At 34.6% G+C, this 21,333-nt stretch overlaps 1 protein-coding gene across 4 annotated transcripts in view; it reads right to left on the bottom strand.

Annotated features, from left to right (window-relative positions):
• SNX29 (sorting nexin 29) overlaps positions 1-21,333 on the bottom strand; it is a 145,872-nt gene that overhangs the window by 55,894 nt on the left and 68,645 nt on the right. For all 4 annotated transcript variants that reach the window (XM_072878059.1, XM_072878057.1, XM_072878058.1 and 1 more), the window contains 2 exons: positions 21,044-21,125; positions 1,564-1,704 (listed from right to left, as the gene is read on the bottom strand). In XM_072878059.1, coding sequence (XP_072734160.1) covers positions 1,564-1,704; positions 21,044-21,125 — 223 coding nt within the window. The remainder of the gene's footprint in view (positions 1-1,563; positions 1,705-21,043; positions 21,126-21,333) is intronic.

Genomic DNA, 21,333 nt, shown 5'->3' with positions numbered 1-21,333 from the left:
AACAAAAAAGAAAATACATTGTTTCTATTACAAAACTATCCACTAAAAATGAAATGAAAAATGCATGATCTTCTAATAGATGAAAAAAAGCAGAAAAGCTCGCATAAGTACTTTCATCTTCTAGGTTAGTAAGCAATGAACAGCTACATTAACTCTGGACATTATGCCAAGCACACAGACCTACAGATTTTACTGATAAATTCCATATATATTTATATCAGCACCACTTATTCCAGATTATGTGCATTACTACTCATTTCATATCACATGTGCCAAGCTTACCTACTCATTTTTATGGAACACTTGGGAAATCATTTGAAGTCAGATCAGAGTTACTACCTTTAAACATTCACAATCCACATTCACTGACATCTGAATGCCATTAAGGAATTTATAAATATTATTTTTTCTATTTTTTTGAAATTTTTTATTACTTCATGCAAATTAGCAATGATGATTTTTTCTATCATAGACAAAATTGCAACAGATACAATTAGAATTATTTTGGCATTTTACTGATACATGTATCAATATGGTCTTAGGGCAAAAAAAAAGTCATGAAGATCTTTGAGTATTTTAGTCATTATGTCAGCTTTCTTTTGATGACTACACTGATCACTATGGTTGGTGCTTCTTAGATATTTGATACAAGAACTCAGTGATACTACGGCAAAAAAAAAGTAAAAAGGAGGAAATCCCATATAAAAGCTAATAAATTTGATTAACATTAGGAATGCTGATTTAAGCACCCAGTGGTTTAGTACAGACATTTTCATTCATAAGCATGATTTTGTGATAGTTAAATAAATTTTTCAGATCATTCCTACACTGTAAAGAAAAATTACTTCGATTACGTCTCTTCTCAATCCTTACTGCATTTGTGATGTATATTGCAATGTGTATTTAAGCTCTTGAACATTTTAAGGTTTTGGTGATTAAGGATTAAACTACATGATACTATATATTTACTACATACCTACTACAATATTTGCTGTATTTGTTGCAAAATCCGTATATGATAGGAAAACACAGAAATTCCCATTTTAAAATGGGAGAGCTAAGACAAAGACACAGATTATGGGAATTAAGCACCCAAATGCCTCTAAAAAGCTGGTTCAATGAACTTAAAACAACTGGTGAACAGCACAGGAAATTTAAGGAATTTAGACTGATACTTTTTAAAATTTAAAGAAACATTTAATGAATTACTGACCAGTGTTAATTGCTGGCATTTATTGAGAAGAAAAGAGTAGAGATTACATATTTCATATACAGCTGTCCAGTAGAGTTTTGGGGGGTTTGTGCACTTGTCTACCATGTATGTTATCAATACTTCATTTAATAAAAACAGTTTTATTTTCAGTGAGTGGAAAAATCAATGCATTAACTATATTATCAGTGAATCTGCAGCTGATGAGGGCAAAGTCTGTATAAAAATAGCAGGTTCTGTCTAGCAGGTGTAAAAAATATTTATGATAGTCACCTCTTTTTGTGTGTGTGTGTGTGGATAGGAAAGGTTTTCTCCCCCATCTCTTACTGATACTATGAGGTTTTTTTAAGTACCTTGTTTCCAATGGCCTTTTTTGGTGGAAAGTTAAAAGTCCTCACTTGCTGGTATTTATTCTGTAATTTATGATGCAAGCTTCTGAACTCCGCATATCTTCGATAAACATTCCATTCATCATCCTTTATCCTAATGTAAACCTGCAAAATACAGACATGGAAGGAAATAATTTAAAGACAAACCATTGAACTAATGTATCTCCTTTACTCTTTAAAGCTTCACGGCTTAACACCTTCACATTCATGATGCAATAGTACCAGACGTTCCAGGATCACTTATCCATAGATACATCTCTGACTGTATATTTGCTGTTTCTGTTCTACAGGTCATTAATCTTATTCTCTCCCTTCTTCCCTCTCCTTCTCGTTTCCTCTCTTTTTATTACATTAATCAAGACAAACATAGCTTGCTCATTTTAACGTGACTCTGGGGCAACCATGGTAGCACTTTTTGTTACTATGGTTTCCAGCATATTCTACTAGCTAGCAACCAAAGGAAAAAATAATTTAATACCACTATAAAATTGATTTCTATGAACTCAACACAGTTTTTCAACTCTGTAAATTAGCTTTGTAGCATCAGAATTGCAAAACATAATTTTATCCAAAGTATGAAACTTAATTTACTTCCTAAAAAAAATTACACTGAAAACTAAACTAGAAATTTCATTGTTTGGAAAATAAACACAGTTCATTCTTTCTGCTTGTATAGGACATTAAGTATAATTGAACACAGCTGTAGTGTTTGTGATTCTGTTTTTGTTTGCCACTCAATTATTTCATGAGCATATTACCAATTACATGCTAAATATTCACGTTCTCTAGCAAAATTTCATGCAGAAGTGAAATATACTTACATAAAGCTGAGATTTCATTCATTACTAGGGAATAACCTTTCCTCTACAGAAATGAACCCACAGTTTGAAAGAATGCTGAAATAGCACAAGTCAAAAACTATAAACCAAGCATCAAAACTCAACATCCAGAGTGACCTTTTCCTTAGCTGCTTCTGTAGAATCTGTAGCTCATGCAGTCTCAGGTGTGTGTTCATAATTTCAGTATTTTGCATCACAAATTAAGCTGGAATAGTACTGATGACACTGCACTGCCTTGCTTCTCCAAGAAAACCCAGTAATTTAGTAAGTTGTAAGGCAAGTATCAGGAGAATGCTTATGTAAAAAAGCAATACCAACAACCATCACACGAAGAGTGGGCAGTAACAACTGTATTTTTGTGAATACTAGGAAAAAATTAAATTTGGATTTTGATGTGCCCGATTCCAACTCTGAATTGTAGTTTTTCCTGATGACTGAAACATTAACATGTTTCCTCTCCTTCTCTAGAGGAGGTCCTTCTCCTCTAGATTTGCCAAGTCCTTAGAAAAACCAAAATTTTACTAAGGACTCATGGTATTTCAGAGATCCAGTGATGTCAAGTAAATGTCTTCTCCCACAAAAGCAGCTTATGCAGCCTTCCTTTGGTTTGGTCTTTAAGAAGTCCTCTTATCTCTACAGACACCTAGTTTCTCAAATTTATTGGAGGCTTCTGTCTTGCAACAAAATACAATATACCATGCAGATACCAAGCAACTTCTGCCAAATTATAGTATTTCACTCTAGGAAATATTAGTATATTCATAATATTGGATTCTATTGAATAACAAGCATATTTTTGGTTACTATTGTACTTTATCATGTTTCATGATGATGACAAAAAATGAATACTGTAATTCCAAAATTAGCACATCTAAGAATACAAGAGATTCAGAGTAATGTGTGAATTACAAACACATATGTGAACAAAAATTCAACTAGTTTTGGTAACAAGAATTCAGATAGTGTAATGATGGAACCACTATAATAAGTCTGCAAGAATTATTCAGATTTCTTTTTCATTTTGAAAATAAAGCCAGGATAAAGATAATTAAATACCTACAGGGCCATCTGTTTCAACAATTCAATACACCTCTAAAGGAAAATGGAGGGAAATACGAAATGCAAGTATTTTGCATGATTTGAATAAAATTCATTTAATGTAGTAAAAACTATATTAAATACTCTTTATTCACCCAGCTCTAACTTCTCTCCCTGCCTATTCTCACTTCAACTAGCATATTGTTTGAAATTTTGTATACATTCCCAAGATTCATGTTTCAGCTTCCCTACAGGGTGCATGGATGACAAAAAGGCTTAACTTATTCTTAACCAAGTTATTTAATATGGAAATCTTAATTTAACTAAGCAGTTATCTTTGCATATGTGATTTGGTGAATCATGCAGTTCAATATTACCTGTTAAGCTGTAACCCATAGTTAACTAATTAAGGAATCTACTACACTGTAATTGAAATTTTTAAGGACTGCAAAAACATGGATTAATTTCTTACATAAAACTGTTAAAGAATTTCTTCCTGTTCTTCTACGTACATAGATATTGATTTCTTTTAGACAGTAAGAAATGAAAACGCAACATTTAGAGCCCTGTGCCATACTGAATTTATTGACAATCATATAATAGAGTATGAAAGGTATATTAAAGTTCATGATGTAGTACACATTTAAAGCTTTATCTCAACAGGGAATACTATTCACAAGTCAAGGTGTTTCAAGACACTTAATGCAAATTCAGTTGGGAAATCAAACAAAGTAAATCCTAAATAAAACTGCTTGGATAAACTTATTCTAGTCTAGTCATATAAGGCATATAGTTATCCTCATTTAAATCAAATACAGATCATACAAGTTAAGCATAGGAATAACAGGGAACATGAATCTTTGTAGACAAAATTTTGAAATAATACCAAATCAAGCAACTTGAGATGCATGGTTTGAAATAGTTTTTAAAGTCATTAGGACTATTCCCATCATCTTCAATGTATCCACAATTTCATTCATGGTCTTTTAATAGGAAATCAATGAAATTTGTAGCTGCCAAATACGCTTTTGTGTATGTTTGTCACAAATTATCATGCTGCACCCTAGAGCAACACTACTTTCTACTACTGAAAATACCTTAACATATGACATATAATTACAGCACAATATTTTCAGATCATGTTATAGAAAGTTGAAAGGACTACTCTTAGGCTGATTCTCTGATCAATTTAAAAATCAATTGCAAATCACTTCACTTCCTTTCAAATGCCCATGTTTTCCTGAAATCATCCACTTCCTAACCTAATTAAATAATTTTCAAGGTAATTAAAATTTACAGACCAAATCAAAATCACCACTAGAATGCTTATTTGATTGTAGACAAAAGATTTTACTTTAATACTCTCTTGTATATCAAAAAATGAATTAAGTAGCTTTTGCTAGTAATTTAGGAGCACTTTCCAATTGGGTCTCCCATGTAAAGATTGATTGGTAACCTTTTTGTAGCTATGATTTACAGCAGCTGAATGAAAAATTTCAGTTAATAAGTATATATAATGAATTAGTCTGTTATTTTCTCATCACAAACATGTTTGAAGTCAAAGGTTTGAAGAGAAATAGCAAAACCAGCAGTAATTTAATATGTTGTTTTTCAGCCAACTACCTGCTAACTTAATATTACTTAAATGCCGAAAAACTTCTGAGAAGTGATTTGAAAGCACTAGTTTAATGACTGTATACTGAAATGAATAAACCCTACTCCCATGGTACTGGTTTTTGAGCCAAAAGTTGCTTTAATAGGTTAAGCAATCTTTAAGCAGTTCAGAGTCAAAAATGCTGTTAACAAATCCTGGTAACAGACTGGTAACTATTGACACAGTTCATCACTACTTATGTATAAAAGCCTGAGGAGAAGAAAGGACAAAGGCCAAAATTCCAACTTGCTCCAGTTCTAGTATACCTTCACAGATTAAATGCCTATAATCAACATGTTCTTCAGGTCCGCCTAAATCTGAAGTGGGTGCTTTCCTTTTTGGATGCAAAATATAGATTGGAGTATTTAGCATTCACTTTTTTGGCACTCTCTCAAGCACTGTAGGTAGAAAGAGATACTGAATGGGATATTAGAGAATCTTCTTCTGTTACAATGACATTCACAGTTATAGAAATACCACATTAAGCATCAGGAAGGAACTTCCCTAAACCAAGTTACTCCTTCCCTTCCCAAGTGCATCTTCCCTTCAAATACAGCTCACATTTCCTGGTAGGATGATCTGAATACATAATGAAAAATGAATTCTAGCCAGAGAACTCTGTGGATAGGAGCTCCACAAAGACAAAGCTGCTGAAGTTAAAGTCCCTGTCAGTCCCATTCCAGAGGCAAGAAAAATGTCAGAAGAGGAGGGAATAATGCTAATGGAAGGTGAGCAAACTCTACTAAACCACATATAAAATTCAATGGCACAAGATGCAAGAGAACTCAGAACATTTCAGCAGCAGAACACTTCAAAGGACATAACGAATACTGAGAAAGTTTGTAAAGAATCAGTCCTATGGTGGACAAGGTCATAGTTTTTCTTACAAGCATGAAAAAAAAAATAAAAGATGGGCAGTATAGGGAATGCAAAAGAGATTGATCTACACTAAGGAAGCCACTGTGACATTTGCCACCTAACTAAGCATTACTGGGGGGGGGGGAGGGGAGGTCCCAAAAAAGAAAAGGGGGTGAGAGAAAAAACTATTGTTATTGCATTACTGTATTTCTACTGTATCATTGTATTTCTAACTTCGTTTCCCTCACTAATGAAAAAGGGTTTTCTGGAGATCCTCTTGTTTGTTACAATATGCCTTTCAAATCAACACCCAAGCATGTGGCAACAAAAAGAAAAATTAGCAACTGGTTTGGCAAAGACAACCCAATCAGCATGAATACAAAAACATAGCATGCAAACTGGCACCATTATTTTTTAAATGTTAACTCAGCTAAGCTTGACTGGTGAAAGTTTTCTTTACATTTGCTTTTAAATAACACTTCAAATAATGTTGGAGTACCATTGGTCCATAGTTTTACCTTTACACTTCAGCACTCAGTACAGCAAGAAAAAGGAAAGTAGACATGAACTTGTAAAGATGCTTTAATTTTTTGCTAGAGTTTCGTTCTTGGTAAAGAAGCTATAAAATGTTTCTGTAAGATGAGAGTATTTGCTTCAGATACAGGAATATCTGCTTAGATAGAATAGATTAAGATAAAAAAGGATGAAAAGGTTAATAATCAAACCTGTTCATGCTAACAGAACATATAGATCTTAAGAAGCATATTGCTAGCACTCAGCAGGATAAACCAATGAATGAATGACAGTTCTTAAATGGATTTTATGCGTGTTCTAAGACTGGCAATTTGAACATTGGGGGGGATGGGAGAAGAGATTGTACAGGGAGGGAGACATTATGTGCTTAACTTTGCCTCTTTTTTTTCCCTGCCAGACAGGACAAAGTAAGCTTGGAACAAATAAAAAATTACATAGAACAGACTGCTCCTCCGACTACCTATGTTGACACACCTGTTCTAACACTTTGTTGGGTTAGAAAAGCCAACAAAAACATGCAAGGAGATGATATGGATGAAGTTCAAACTGCAAGCATTTCACCTTTTCCCCTTCTTATAGGCAGAATCTACCAAAATCTTGCATTTCCTTTACCTCCTGCCTTTGAAATAGTCAATTTAAATAATTATATATTGTATTATATAATCATAAAAGAATCATAATTTCATGCCAGGTCCAAACTGCAACACTTGTAATGTCCCCAAATTATCTTCTAAGCTACTAAAATTATCTTCTAAAATACTTCAATCCTACTGTGATCCATGTTATCTTTTACCAATCTTAACAGTAAGGATAATTTATTTTTTATTCTTATGAAAAGTAATCTGTTAAACAGCATAAAAAGACATCTTCTTCTGCTACACCTACAGAGAGGGAACATCAAGCACAAGACAGGGAATTCTAAAAGTCCAGTTCAGAATTACTGATGGACTGAATAGTATTCTAGAACAGCAAAACAGAATTCTTGCTGGAAATAGCAAGAGGAGACAAGATCTCATCTGCATTAAAAGTTCTCCTCAACTACCTAATCCAGTTTATCGTTTTCACTGCCTCCACTGTAAGTTTCCCACTACAAAAAAACCCCACCAAAACAAAACCAAAACCCACCTGTTTAAGAATGTCTGTTAAATTTATGATTAAAAGGGGAGAAGAAACCGAAGAGAAACAATTTCAGTGCTCTGAACTATAAATCAAAACTTGTTAATGTCAATAAAATTTATCTACTGATTCTCTACGTTTGAGTTTGGTGTTATAGAAATATAAAAGCCTGGAATATTCACTGCAACAACTGCCAAATAATTATTAACTTAACATTTGGTTAAACGAATCTTATAACCCATGATATTTCCATAAAACAAAACTGCCAGTATTTTTGTAGAGTATTGCTAACATAATCTAAAAAAAATGACTGAGTAGTCTTTCTGTGGAAAGAAGAAAATTCATTCATTTTAACCAGAGGTGCAGACATGTTCTGGGATGAGTTTCTCTAACTACTACTTGTTCTGTTTCTCAAATATTGGTTTATAATGATAACAAAGTTTTTAAAATGCTTAAAACTAACTCAACTTTAATGTACATCTTAAATATTCAGGAATACTAAATTAAAAAGATTTTTATCAAAATTTACAATTTAAGAAATAATTGTTTTCAGGGGACTGGAACTACCTTTTCTTCCTATTTCATTGTGTGCTTTTCTGAGAGGGGTGATGTATTTCAATCTATTTGGGAAGCTTTTATCAAAATCATTTCTGCACTCAAAACATATAGAAGAAGTAAAAGGTATGAACCCAAGGGGAAGTATATAGCAGAAAAGGAAGAACTAGTTGCATTTCTTGACTTTACTTCAGGACAATGGGGTTCTGTTTAGAATATAAATTCAAGCTGAATTCTCCAGTTACCTTTGAAGTGTGAGAAATGAATACAAATGCGAGTTATATTTTGACACAGCTGTAGGACTGCATTTATGGTTAAGTTCCCTCTTTGAAAATGATCCAATTTAAGAAATTCTGCATAATGAAAAACAAATGGAACAATGAAACATTTCAGCTGTGATATGAGCAGCTTTTTGTGTGCCTTTCTATGTACAGAGACATAACAGGAATTAAAGTGAACAAGCTTTTATCTCAATAAGACCATTTTATCTACTTGCACAAAGACTACAAATACTATAATATATTTTGTTATGTTAAATCTTCAACTTTTTTATATTTAGTTCATAAAAATTAACAATACAGTGTCAAATATATGAGAAAATGCATATCAAAGCATGAACCTCAAAGCAGAAAAATGTCATGCATTTTAGGCCTATCCACTCAATTACATACATGCAGAATTATGTTCACTGTGTTTCTGTAGTCAGAGTTCTGTTTCTATTCAACAAAACAGCACTAAAGTGACTGGACACTAAAGAACAAAAGCAGCATGCCTACGCTTTTGCTGGATGGAATCAATATCTTTTTCATTTTCAATACAAATCAAATCAGCACAGAAGATTTCATTCAATGTCATAATTAGCTCCTTTTGACAGTGAAATATTACTTATAATACCCCAAAATAATTAACAACATTTCACAAACATGCAGTTTGAACTGATACAGTCATTGCAATGCATGACAACCACTACAGTGAAAGAAGTTTCTGCAGAAGACAATACAGGTAAAATGACAGAACTGCTGGCTTTTTCTCCAAATAGAATATTTTGGGTGCTCTAGCCAGGGAAAGGAGGATCTCTCACCAATCAGTTTGTAAATAAGATAACTATTATTTATTATATTTATTGGATATAAATTATTTTCTTCTTTCTGTAGTAGGTATAAAATAATTTGAAAATTTAAATTCTGCTTTTATTTTCCTAGTATTTTTTCCATCTAGATTAGCATTTCTATAAGCACATCAATGTATTAAGTTGTAGTATGGTTTCCTTTAGAAAGATAAATAATTATAAAAGTCTCCAAGGACTAATCTCTTCTTTGCATACTCCCTCCATCCCAGCTATTTAAAAATTTTTCTCTTTTACCTACTCTTATGCTTCTCTGACACATCCTCAGGTCCCATTATGGAAGAAGTAGGATACTCACCTTTTTGGCTTATGCACCCTCAAACCACTCTCTCTCAGAATGGCATGAGCCATATATTTCTCTCAAATTCTCCCAATCATTCTAGGCCATTTTCTTCTTTACTTGCCCTGAGCTGCTCTGAGATGGAATATTAGAAGACTATTTCTTTCTCCTTTTTACCTGCTTAGTGCTGCAGCTGCTAAAGTAATCCCATTCCTCATATATCAGGGAAATTAAATTCAACTTTGGGTTTAATTTTTGCAATTTGTTGCCTACTTTTCAACTATTTGAACTGTTGATCCATTGTCTTACATTGTTAAGACTTCTACCTTTGATGAAATGAGCACAAGGCTTATGAGGAGTGACTGAGGGACCTGGGGTTGTTTAGCCTGGAGAAAAGGAGGCTCAGGGGAGACCTTATCGCTCTCTACAATTACCTGAAAGGAGGTTGTAGCCAGGTGGGGGTCGGTCTCTTCTCCCAGGTAACAAGCCATAGGACAACAGGAAATGGCCTCAAGTTGCGCCAGGGGAGGTTTAGACTGGTTATTAGGAAATTTTACTTCACTGAAAGGGTTATCAAGCATTGGAACAGGCTGCCCAGAGAAGTGGTAGAGTCGCCATCCCTGGAGGTATTTAAAAGATGTTTGGATGAGGTGCTTAGGGACATGGTGTAGCGGTGGTCTTAGTAGTGTTAGGTTTACGGTTGGACTTGATGATCTTAAAGGTCTTTTCCAACCTAAACGATTCTGTGATTCTGTGAAATACTAAGGCTATGCTGGCTCCTGTATAAATTAAAGGTCAACAGTCACATCTGGCAGATCCTGGACTATGCTTTCACTGTTTCACCTCTCACCCAAAAAATTTGCTGGGCACTTTCCCCCTCAAAAACTCTTGAGTATCAGATACTGTTCTCCTCCATCTCTTTTATGTTGCGTTTCTGTGAAAAATTCCTCCCTCTGTTTAAGCAGGAGCACTCAGGTGCTGTGAATAGGTCCTTCATATGAAGGTATACTGCTCTTCCTTTGGAGAAGTGGAGAGGAAAAACAGAACATCGTTTCAAGTAATATAAAAAGAAGTATTATGAGAAAAGATATCAGTCAATATGAAACAGTAAGACTGAAGAGAGTCAAAGGAATAAAAAAGTTGTAAGAAAAGAATGTTTATTGATGATAATCTTAGGGGGGGTCCTATTCATATGCAAATAGCAATAGTCTTCTCCGATTAGCATGTTTATCTTTAATCTTATTTGGTATAACCTAAAATGTTTACTACTCTGCAAACAAGGCAGATTTGCAAGTAGCCATTTAAATATTGATACCACTTTAAGAATCACAAAATCTCGGTTTCATTATCTTAAGCGTCAGCCATTGGTAATTATAGCAACAAAAGGCATGACTAATGGCATTTGCTGTACACTTCACAGGAAAGTGGAATCCATATGTATGCAGAAAATAACAAGATACTCTACAGTTGAGAAATATGATAAAATAGTATTATTGCAATAATCATCTTGCTTCACAGGCACTAAAGAAACTGCAACTAACTATCACCATCTAGAGGTAAAATGTAAATGCAAAAAAATTTTTTTTATTCTGATCTGGATTCTGTCTTTATCCCTGTGAATATACTAGACAAGAAATTATTTTCTAATGGTAGGCTGACTGAGCAACATCTGCCTCACAAAAAAGATTCATGAAAAAGACGGGTATCAAACTGCACAGATCACAAATAGCAGTCATCAGAAAGCAACTAGTTAACTAGAGACGACAGGATGTTTATAAGAGAAGAGTAGACTTTTGCCAGCATGACCCTGATTTTAGAAAGCCACCTAATATTTAAATTGTCTGTTTAAAGGACTAGGCTTTCTTAACTGTTACTTTGTACAAAACATATTAGTTTCTTCATATGTGGCTAGGTCCTTTAATGCTTATAACTATTCAGTTTACCACTTAGTAATAGCCGTCAGAAATTTTGTAAGAGAATAAACCTCTGAAGCTTCTTTTGGACTCAAAGTGGATAACTGTAATTGTTCTAATGTTCTGGCTAGACGATATTGTTATGACAATCTAGTCTGAGCTCGTGTCACAGCCCAGATAATTTCATCCAGTAACATCTAAATAATCCTTATGATTTGTTAATTCATAATAAGGACATCAACTGGTCATCTAATTAATTTTCTACTCAGGTGCAAAATTAATTATACTAGTAATCTGTCAGCACTAATGAATGGCAAGACAGTAGTCAAGATACAAACCTGAAGCAAAACAAAGCCGAGCAAGTATAAAGAGAGAGGATATGCTTCTTAAACATTAGAATGAGCTTACCATGCACAGAAGATAAACACTAGTGGAAGGAAAGATAATCATACCTATTCTTTCCATTTTAGGACTAAATTAGTCATTCTTAGCATAGCATTACAAGGGCAACTCATGTTTAGTTAATTCCTACACCATGACCTCCAAGTTTCTTCCACTGTACTGTTACTGCAAGGCATACTGATTTCAACAGTTCAGAAAATTCTTTGGTGAATTATGAAGTGTATTTTATTCAGTACACTTAAATATGAACAAAAGGTATAGTGATATTTATCCAGAAAAGTTGCCTGTCTTCCAAAACATTGCTATCCAGGGATTTCCTGAGAAAGAAGTCACATCTTCATGTTTGGATTTATTTTTCTGCAATTTAATTAGCTCAATTACTTTCTAGACCCATGTAAACTGTCAGTATTCACAAGCTCTGTGGCAAGACATCTTGCACCTCAATTATACGTTGTGGGGAAAACCACTGTCATGCACTTGTTTTGAAACAGCAAGCTAGTAGTTTCAACGGATGCTCCAATTTGCATTTTGAAACAGTCAAAAATCTCTGTGTCTTTCATGATTTGGAAGACTGCTATTGTATTCCCCTCTCGGTTGTCTTTCCTGCAGGCTGAGAATTTCTAATATGCTCCTCAAATGAAAAACCTTCATTTTTCACCTGTATTCTTTCCAGTTCTGACATATTTCTTTGGAGAGGACTATACCTGCACACGGATAAGCCAGAGATTATACACGGCATAAAAGAATTTTCTGTTTTTCCATCCCTTTCCTAATGATTTCTAACAACTTGGTTTTTAGACCTCCCTAAACCCTTTTAAAAATTGTGTCCAATTAGATACTTTAAAATCTTCTGGTACCCAAGTGTCCTGGTTTCAGCTGGGATAGAGTTAATTTTCTTCCTAGTAGCTAATACAGTACTGCGTTTTGGATTTAGTAAGAATAACGTTGATAACACACTGATGTGTTACTTGTTGCTAAGCAGTGCTTACACTGGTCAAGGACTTTCCAGCTTCCCATGCTCTGCCGGGTGCACAAGAAGCTGGGAGGGGGCACAGCCAGGATAGTTGATCCAAACTGCCCAAAGGGCTATTCCATACCATATGACGGCATGCTCAGTGTATAAACTGAGGGGAGTTGGCTGAGAGGCAGCGATCGCTGCTCAGGGACTGGCTGAGCATCGGTCAGCGGGTGGTGAGCGGTTGTATCACTTAGGTTTTTTTGGTTTTCCCTGGGTTTTGTTCCTCTCTCTCTCTCTCATTATTTTCCTTTTCATTACAATTTTTGAAATTATTATTATATTATATTATTATTTCAATTATTAAACTGTTCTTATCTCAGGCCACGAGTTTTCTTATTTGTGCTTTTCTGATTCTCTCCCCCATCCCCCTGGGAGGGGGGAGAGTGAGCAAGCAGCTGCGTGGTGCTTAGTTGCCAACTGGGGTTAAACCAGGACACAAAGCTAGAAGCTATTTATCAGTCAGTTTTCAGATATTTCACCTTTGAATTCCTGGTGAACTGCATGTGGAGATTATTCTTTACTTGTTCAATAAGATCTTCTACTGGTATTTAATTTAAAACAGACAATCTGCTAATTTGCCACAAGGAATAATCCAGCAAGGGAATACCCCATAGCAACACCATGGTGAACAGAGATTTTAAAATATGCATTTTTCTGTTACTATTTTATATTCAGAGACCTTCTTCAGCTTGACTATTTGTCCCACTGACTTTAGCAAGTGGCCTCTTCCTGACATGTACAAAAGAGAGCATTAGATTTTATGCCTTTTGGAAGTTGTAAGAGGCCTGTAACACCGTATTTTTACTTTTTTCCTCCAGAATGTGTACGATCCTCTATTCTTCTTTGGAGATGACTTAAATTCTTTAATTTTTTAAAATGTATTTATTTACTTCTAATAACTTTCCTTATTTTGCTGCTTAGCCATCCTTCTCTTGTTTTTCCTCTCTCTCTGTTTTTTTTAAATAAGTTACACATTTCCTCCGAGTAATATCCAAGTTTTTAAACAGTCTCTATTATGCCTGCAAACCATCTTAGCTGTCCCTTTTAGGTTTTTTTAACCAGCTTCCTCATTTTTTTCCTTATTCTCTTTTTTATAGTTAAATATTACAGTAGTGATTTTTTGCTTTTTTTGTTCCTTTTACAATACAGTTTAAATTAATTATATTTTATTTAAATTCCTATTCTCATCCCAAACACCTGCTCTTCTTTACATGTAAAACTTCCTCTACTTTTCAGTTTATAAAATTTATGATCTTCAAGTGCCAGTAGCTGAGTCCTGCATTTAAAATCATCCCTCCTGTGGGATAAATTTCCCTTTAATAAAAATCCCTTTAATAAAATTCCCTTTATTCCAGAAACATATCCAAATCCTGATGAATGCAAACCCTTTATTTTTCCAACATTTTTTCATTCATGCAGCAAAATACTAGATTCTCCACCTCTCTGAATCCTCCATACCCTCTTTTACCCTGTATCACTGGAAACCAAATGGAACATTATCTTCCACACCATGGCTTAGTAGCCCATCTAGAAACATGAAGTCTTCCCATCTTTCTACTTATCAGGTAAAGTCCCATAGGATACCCTGAGGAATGACAAAATTGAACTCCCCAACACTTACAGCCACTTATTCTCAGTAGGGATCTTTGTCCTCAGAGGACTATTGACAGTGCAAGAGAAAACAAAGCCCTAAATGGCTATTTAATTTTAAAAGCCCTGTATCACAACATTTATTTTTTGTCTTTATTTATTGTAGTCACTGTGTATTTATTGTAGTAATCTGAAAGTTCGTCAATTATTGTGAAATTGTGATATTTCAGAAAAGAAGTGAAAAAAATTTTTCATTGAACTTATTAACTGCGTTTAAGTGCACATCCAATTCTAAATAGCTTTTTCACTAAAATTTATACATCATCTAATTGTTGTAACATCCACAGTTGAATGATATAAGTCTACGGCTCTGTTTGTTAATTTTTAAGGCAGTACTAGATAGTGCTAAGCTGTGAGCACTGATTAATCTGCTGCTCACAACTGTCCCCTTGAACTCAGTCATTCAAATTGAGCATAAAATTTGGCTATGTTTCTAGACTTTGTTTTTAAATTCTTAAGATTCATAACGAGTAAATGCTGCCAGTTAAACACTACTGCAACAGTGCGGTGTAACTCTACAAATACAGAAGTCTGATTAAAATTTCCACATCTAATAGGATTCATTATAAAATGTTGCTTGCTTTCAGAGTCGACAACCTTATTTCTGAGCTTGTCCAGAATCCTTAATCCTTAACAGAAATTAAAGAAACTATTTGATGGTTGAAACTATGTGACAAGTATGCTGGAGCTGGAAACTTTTTCTTCTATCTTCACTAAAGTATAACATCCGGGTTTTTTAAGGATGGAAGATGTACTGATTTTGAACATGACATCTGAAACATATAGAAATATTAACATGACACAAAAAGAAATGCTTTGAAATGCCCTTCAAAACAGCATTACAAATCTGCATTAAATTAAAAAAAAAAATTTAAAAAAGCAAGCACTATAACAAAACTCCTGATGGAGTCTATTCTTACCCTGTCCAGTTCAGGCCCTCCTGATATGCAAATTAACATGCCATTCATTTCTCTTCCTGGTTTAAGAAGCACAAATGCAAAATTGGCATTGATTTTGAAGAGGCACAGCTACCCAGATTTATTTCTCCTAATTCTTATATTCTTAAGAAGCATTTAAAAGTCCTGGAAAAAAGATGACAGATACTGTGGAACTGATAGGTTCATACTTTTCCAAACTATTTGAGGTGCTCTGCAATTCTTTCCACCCTCTTTTGGTCATTTCCAAGACACGATACATATGCAGTAGTTTATTTTCTGCTAGAAAATATGCATTTATGAGCAAAAAGGGACAGAAGAGGCACAACAATTCTAAAGTGCATCAACAATAAATGTGACATAGCAAGTCTCCACTGGCACACTGTCCTCCTCTCTCCAAGTGAAATGCTCCAGAGATACAAAATTTCAAATCAGCAAAGGTTAACAAGGGGGCTCATAACAGGAGGGGAGAGGAGGACAATCTGTCTAGCTTTCTAATAACAGAAAATGCAGAAGAAATAAAGCCATGTTAGAAATACATTTACATGAACTGCCTTTGGAAAAGCAGTGGTCAAGGTCCATGCCCTTTTGTAACATCTTCATTTGGCAGCAACATCTTACTTTAATAGTCTTATGCATATGATCTAATTTTCAAGCAGGCTAAGCATCTTAAGGCTAATTTCCAGTCAGCTTTAAGCACAGTCATAAGTATTTAGCATATTTAAAAATGATGCTTACCCAAACCCAAAGTTTCAAATTTTGCCTGTTCCAGTTGGCACACTTTAGCTTTCTCCAAAGTTCGTTTGACATCTTTGTCTCAGAATTAACCAGCACAACCAAGAGTCAGTTTTTACATCTCAAGTTATGGTTACTCAAGCACTTGCAGAGAAATCTGAACTCCAAAAGATGTTGGTAATGATCTCAATAATATCAACATTCTGCAATATTGTTACTTTCCTTTACATTGATATACTACAAGCAATTTCTCGTATAGCTGAGACAAAGAGTTATACATGCATTTTAATTTTCTGTCATTGGAGAAATAAATGCTAAAGCAGCAAAAATAGTGTTTATTATGAATAAGAGGACTCTCAGAAATGAGCTCAGTCATTTATCCTAATTGTCACTCCCAGTCCTTGTCTGTTCATTACATACTGGTAGCCTGGTAAATATCCTCTTCCACAATTTCAACATTGAATCAAATTCCCTGTAATCAGGAGCACATGTTTTGGCAGAGATTTAACAAGATAAATGCACAGTGCTGTTATTGAGGCTATTCTGAAGTTTTATAAATTAATGCTTTCCTGGTAGCTCTAAAATGCAGAATATATATTCAGCAAGATCACATGACTACATATTTGATCAGAGATGTGGCAATCACTTCAAGTGTTTCATCACCATGCTATGCTACAGAGTGTAAGTCTGTTCAGGAAAATTTCTTTTTTTCACATGCACAGTGGCAGAACACAGTGTTATTTGCTAGACAGATACTCTTCCCAGTCATATTCATGTTACTGAGATCAAAAACTGGGAGGAACACCATTAATGTATTCTTCCATAAGGAAAGATCTCAGCAGGTACCAAAATCAAAGTTTAGTAAGAATTATAGAAGTTTTAGGTCACTTCTACAGGTAACTGTTGCTCACCTTTTTTTAAATATTAAAATACAAAGTTGAGCAAATATGCAACTGTTTACCAGAGGAATTCTATTCTATTCTGTGCTGTTTGGTAATTAAAGACAAACTAGTCTGACCACAGACATTTTATATGTATTCTAGACAGACACTTCTAACATTCCACATTATATATGGCCCATAAATTGCTAGTGTGAATAGATAATGAATAGAGCATATTTGGAAGAACTTGTACATTTTTCAAATACATATACCAATAAACAGAATTTTGCACACTATGGATGCCCAACATTATGAGTATGTATTGTAGACATAAAGAACTTAATAAAATTCTCAAAATGGTCTTTTTGTAAATCTAGAATTTTTAGTCTTTTAGAATCTTACAATGATATTTTGCTTCCCTTTTTCCTCTTCTCAAGAGGCATAGCCTTCAATCACAAGTTTTGTTTTCCATTGATGATGAGTAATGGATGAAGTCTATTAAAACTCTGTACCACCACAACATATTTTCTAAAATGTCATGCCAATGATAAATAGAAATAAGGTGCAAAACCACAATAAAAACACCTAAATTTTGTTCAAGTCACTGTAGTTAGGCCCTTAACCAAAGCAAACTGAGAGCAACATCTACCCCTCTACTCACTTCAGCAGATTTTGGATAAAGCCCTGAACCTCTTATAAATTGGGAAGCTTAGTTTATCTCAATATTTTTCGTATTGAAAAAGAATGTGTAGAACATCTATAGTATATATGAACTCTGCATACCTTCCAGGCTTTCATGATGCCATTTGTATAGTCGTATACAGTCAAACTGCATGAAAAGTACTGAACTCTTCAGTAACTAAGTTTGATACCAAGTTACAAGTAAAATTAAAAATAAATTAAATTCTTCAAAGAATTAATGTTTTTTAATCCAGTTCCAATATACCTTAATGAAAAGCACTTTATTACTTTAAAAAAGATAGATTTGGCATATTAGATAGCAACCTTATAAATAAACTGTTTCTGGTTCATGTCTTATTAGTAACAACACTAACAAAACTCAAAATACAAAAGCAAGTTTAATAATAAAAAAGGATTCTTTCTTCCCATTCAACCAAAGAGAATGCAACTGAAAAAGCAAATAATAAAATTAAAATTGTTGATAAAAATGCAACTATTTGCAATACACACAAATTCTCCATGACCCTTTTTGAAGAAGGTATGTGCTTATGTGCTTTTCTTTCATTTCTTCTTATGTTTTTTTCTGGCCATTTAACCACTCAGAACCTCCAAACTGGCAGCATCTTTTTTTAAACAAAATGGCCTCCTTATACAGTAATAATGTTACTACTGAACTTAAGAACCTTTAATAGTATACAAAGACAGTTTTCCTCCCATTCCTTCATCTATCACAGCATCTCCTCTTACTAAAGAGCAGCCTATAGCTAAACTCTCTGCTCATCTACAAGCAGTTGCAGCAATAGTTTTGTTTCTACTTTTCACTAACCAACCAAACGAGGAGGAAAACCTGTGTGAGCAACAGACTACTGGTAAACACACCTGAGAAAGCCATAGTTTAAGTTTACTTCTTATTCACAACTTACACAGAAAAGATTTTAAAGTGCTTTTCTTTGCAATAAGTGTCCCACTGCAACAATTCATGCCCACGATCTGATAATTAGAAATTATGTTAACTTTTCACATAAATATGAAAGAAACGTGGAACTGTGTTCATTGCATCCACATAAGCTTCCCTCAGTATCAGGAAAAGATAAGATCAACTATGGGCTCATATTCCCCCTCTCCTATCTTTTACATAACAGCAGATATCAGTAACATTAAAAAGACACAAAATTAACACTGTACAGACAGGACTGTTACATGTAATTTCTCACCATCATTAATAAGTGTGCCAAGCCTAAATAGTCAGAAATGCACTTAAAAATTAAAGGGATATTTGCTGGATGCCTTCATTTCAATCTGTACTGCAGATATAACTAAAAAAAAAAAAAAAGTCAGCAAATGTAGACATTCAAGTGTCATATTGTTGCAAACACAAAAGACCTCATCGTGCAAATACCAAATATTTTTCTGGAATTGTCTTATTTTGTAGTTATCTGCCAGAAACTCAAAATTTCTATGCAACTTCAGGAGAGGGGAAAAAAAAAAAAAAAACAGAAAGAAGAAAATTCTGGGATACATCACATTCCAGCTTTTGCTTGATCAACAGTCTAGATATAAAAATGCTTCAGGAAAGAGTGAGCTCTTAAAACTCAAAGCTTTTTAAATAGTACATGATAGGTACCCTTTAATATTACCCTTTGCTGCTCATCCACACAGGCAGCAACATTAACTCCAGAGAAGAATACTACCAAATCAAGGGCAACTAAACAGCACTGGGGACAAGGATGAAGTGCATAGGGGCCCAGCTGGTCTTCTAGATCCTGCCAGTGAGGGAAAAGGCTTGCAAAGGAGCAGGTGGATCCTGTGGATCAATACCTGGTTGCAGAGCAGGTGCACTGACAGATTAGACTTTTACGATCATGGGACTGTCTCTAATGATCAAGGACTGCTGGGAGAGATTAAATCCACCTGACAGAGTGGGACAAGATCACCTTTGCCAACAGGCTGACAGCCTGGTGAGGAAATGGTGGATGGGGTGGAAAACAAATGGTGCATGGTGACAGGAACAAGAGAAACCTAAGAAATGACAAGCAGGATGAAAAGAATAAAACAGAGCAACCTAAGAAACAAACAGAAGAAACCAGAACTCCTCTAGTGGTCACAGAACTGCAACATCATTAGAGTAAGAGAGGTGTGGTGGGGTGGGATATTAATGCTTCTAAGAATTTCTCCGTTAGCAGACTGGTGTCTGGGTTTGAGAATGTGTAGCCAGTGACAGCAGAGCGGAGGAATATGTGAGAGCCAGAAAGACAAAAATAATCACACTTGTCAACAAGTTAGGTTTCCACAAACACTTGTGCATCTGAATTTGACTGATTATTCAATGCTTTTGAACAAATTACTAACTGTTCAGTATTGTTAGCTTTTCTTTCCATTAGCTAAAGTCTTATTTTTCATTGTCTTTTACTGGCCAAAAGGTGGGTGTTTTCTTGTATTTTTCAACTATCTGCCAACACTTCATAAATGATTCAAAATGCTACAAAAATCACCAGTCAGAGTGAGAGGAATGTTAAAAAGCTTCAGAAGTACTGTTCAGAGCTAAGTACACATGGCTGAAACAAAAGTGGAAAAATTTTGCAGCTGCTAATAATCCACGAATAAAGAAATACAAACAGCCTGGGACGGCATATTAAAGAGTATTTAAAGTTTGCCCTGCCATTCTATCCATGGAGGGTATAATTGTTCTGAAACCGAGAATCCAGGAATCAAGGAACAGTATAGGATTTCAATGCTTCAACTTCAAGGCAGGCTAGAGCGCAAACCCCTAAATTCAGACTCAGCTGTAGCGTAACACACTATTAACATGTCCAATGACACATAGTGAAGGCTTGTTGCACCATTCAAAATGCTTCTGCGTGAGCTACTACAGTAAGCCACATCTGTCTGTCAAGCAACATTTCTGGTCATTGATATCCTCAAAACTGAAATAGAATATGTACATGCATATTGAAGAAGGCATTACTGATTAATATTGAATTGTTGTACTCCCTGACCAATGCAGTCATCTTATTAGCATGCTTTTAAAGTATTAAACTATTAAAAGCCAACCCTCAAAACATGGTATTTGGATAACCAACACAATCCTATGGATTAATATATATGAAGTTACTGCTACTGTTCATTAACTGATCTCTAATGAAATTATACTGAGATCTTTAAATTATTAAAGTGTGCCATTTCAGTCAGAAACTTTTACATAGAATCTGTGTTAAGATGTATCACTTACCTGATAAACATGGAATGCATTAGCAGCTTTTCCACGCAGAAAGACTGAGGGAATCCAAACATTAATAAGAGCACGATTTGATCTGAGGAGGACAGAGAAAAACTTAAAATAGGGAATCATATTTATGTATAAGAATTGCAAAGCAACTACCTCCAGTGATTTGGACAATGATCAAAGTGATCAACAAAGCAACTTAACATTTTGAATGGAGTATCAGAAAAATTGTAGTTCTGCCTGAACCTTTTATACCTGCTGTATCTAAAAGTGTTCCCTAAAATTAACATATCCGA

The sequence above is a fragment of the Ciconia boyciana genome, chromosome 13, assembly GCF_034638445.1.
Source record: "Ciconia boyciana chromosome 13, ASM3463844v1, whole genome shotgun sequence".
NCBI lineage: Eukaryota > Metazoa > Chordata > Aves > Ciconiiformes > Ciconiidae > Ciconia > Ciconia boyciana.
This window is presented reverse-complemented; position numbering and strand designations above follow the sequence as displayed.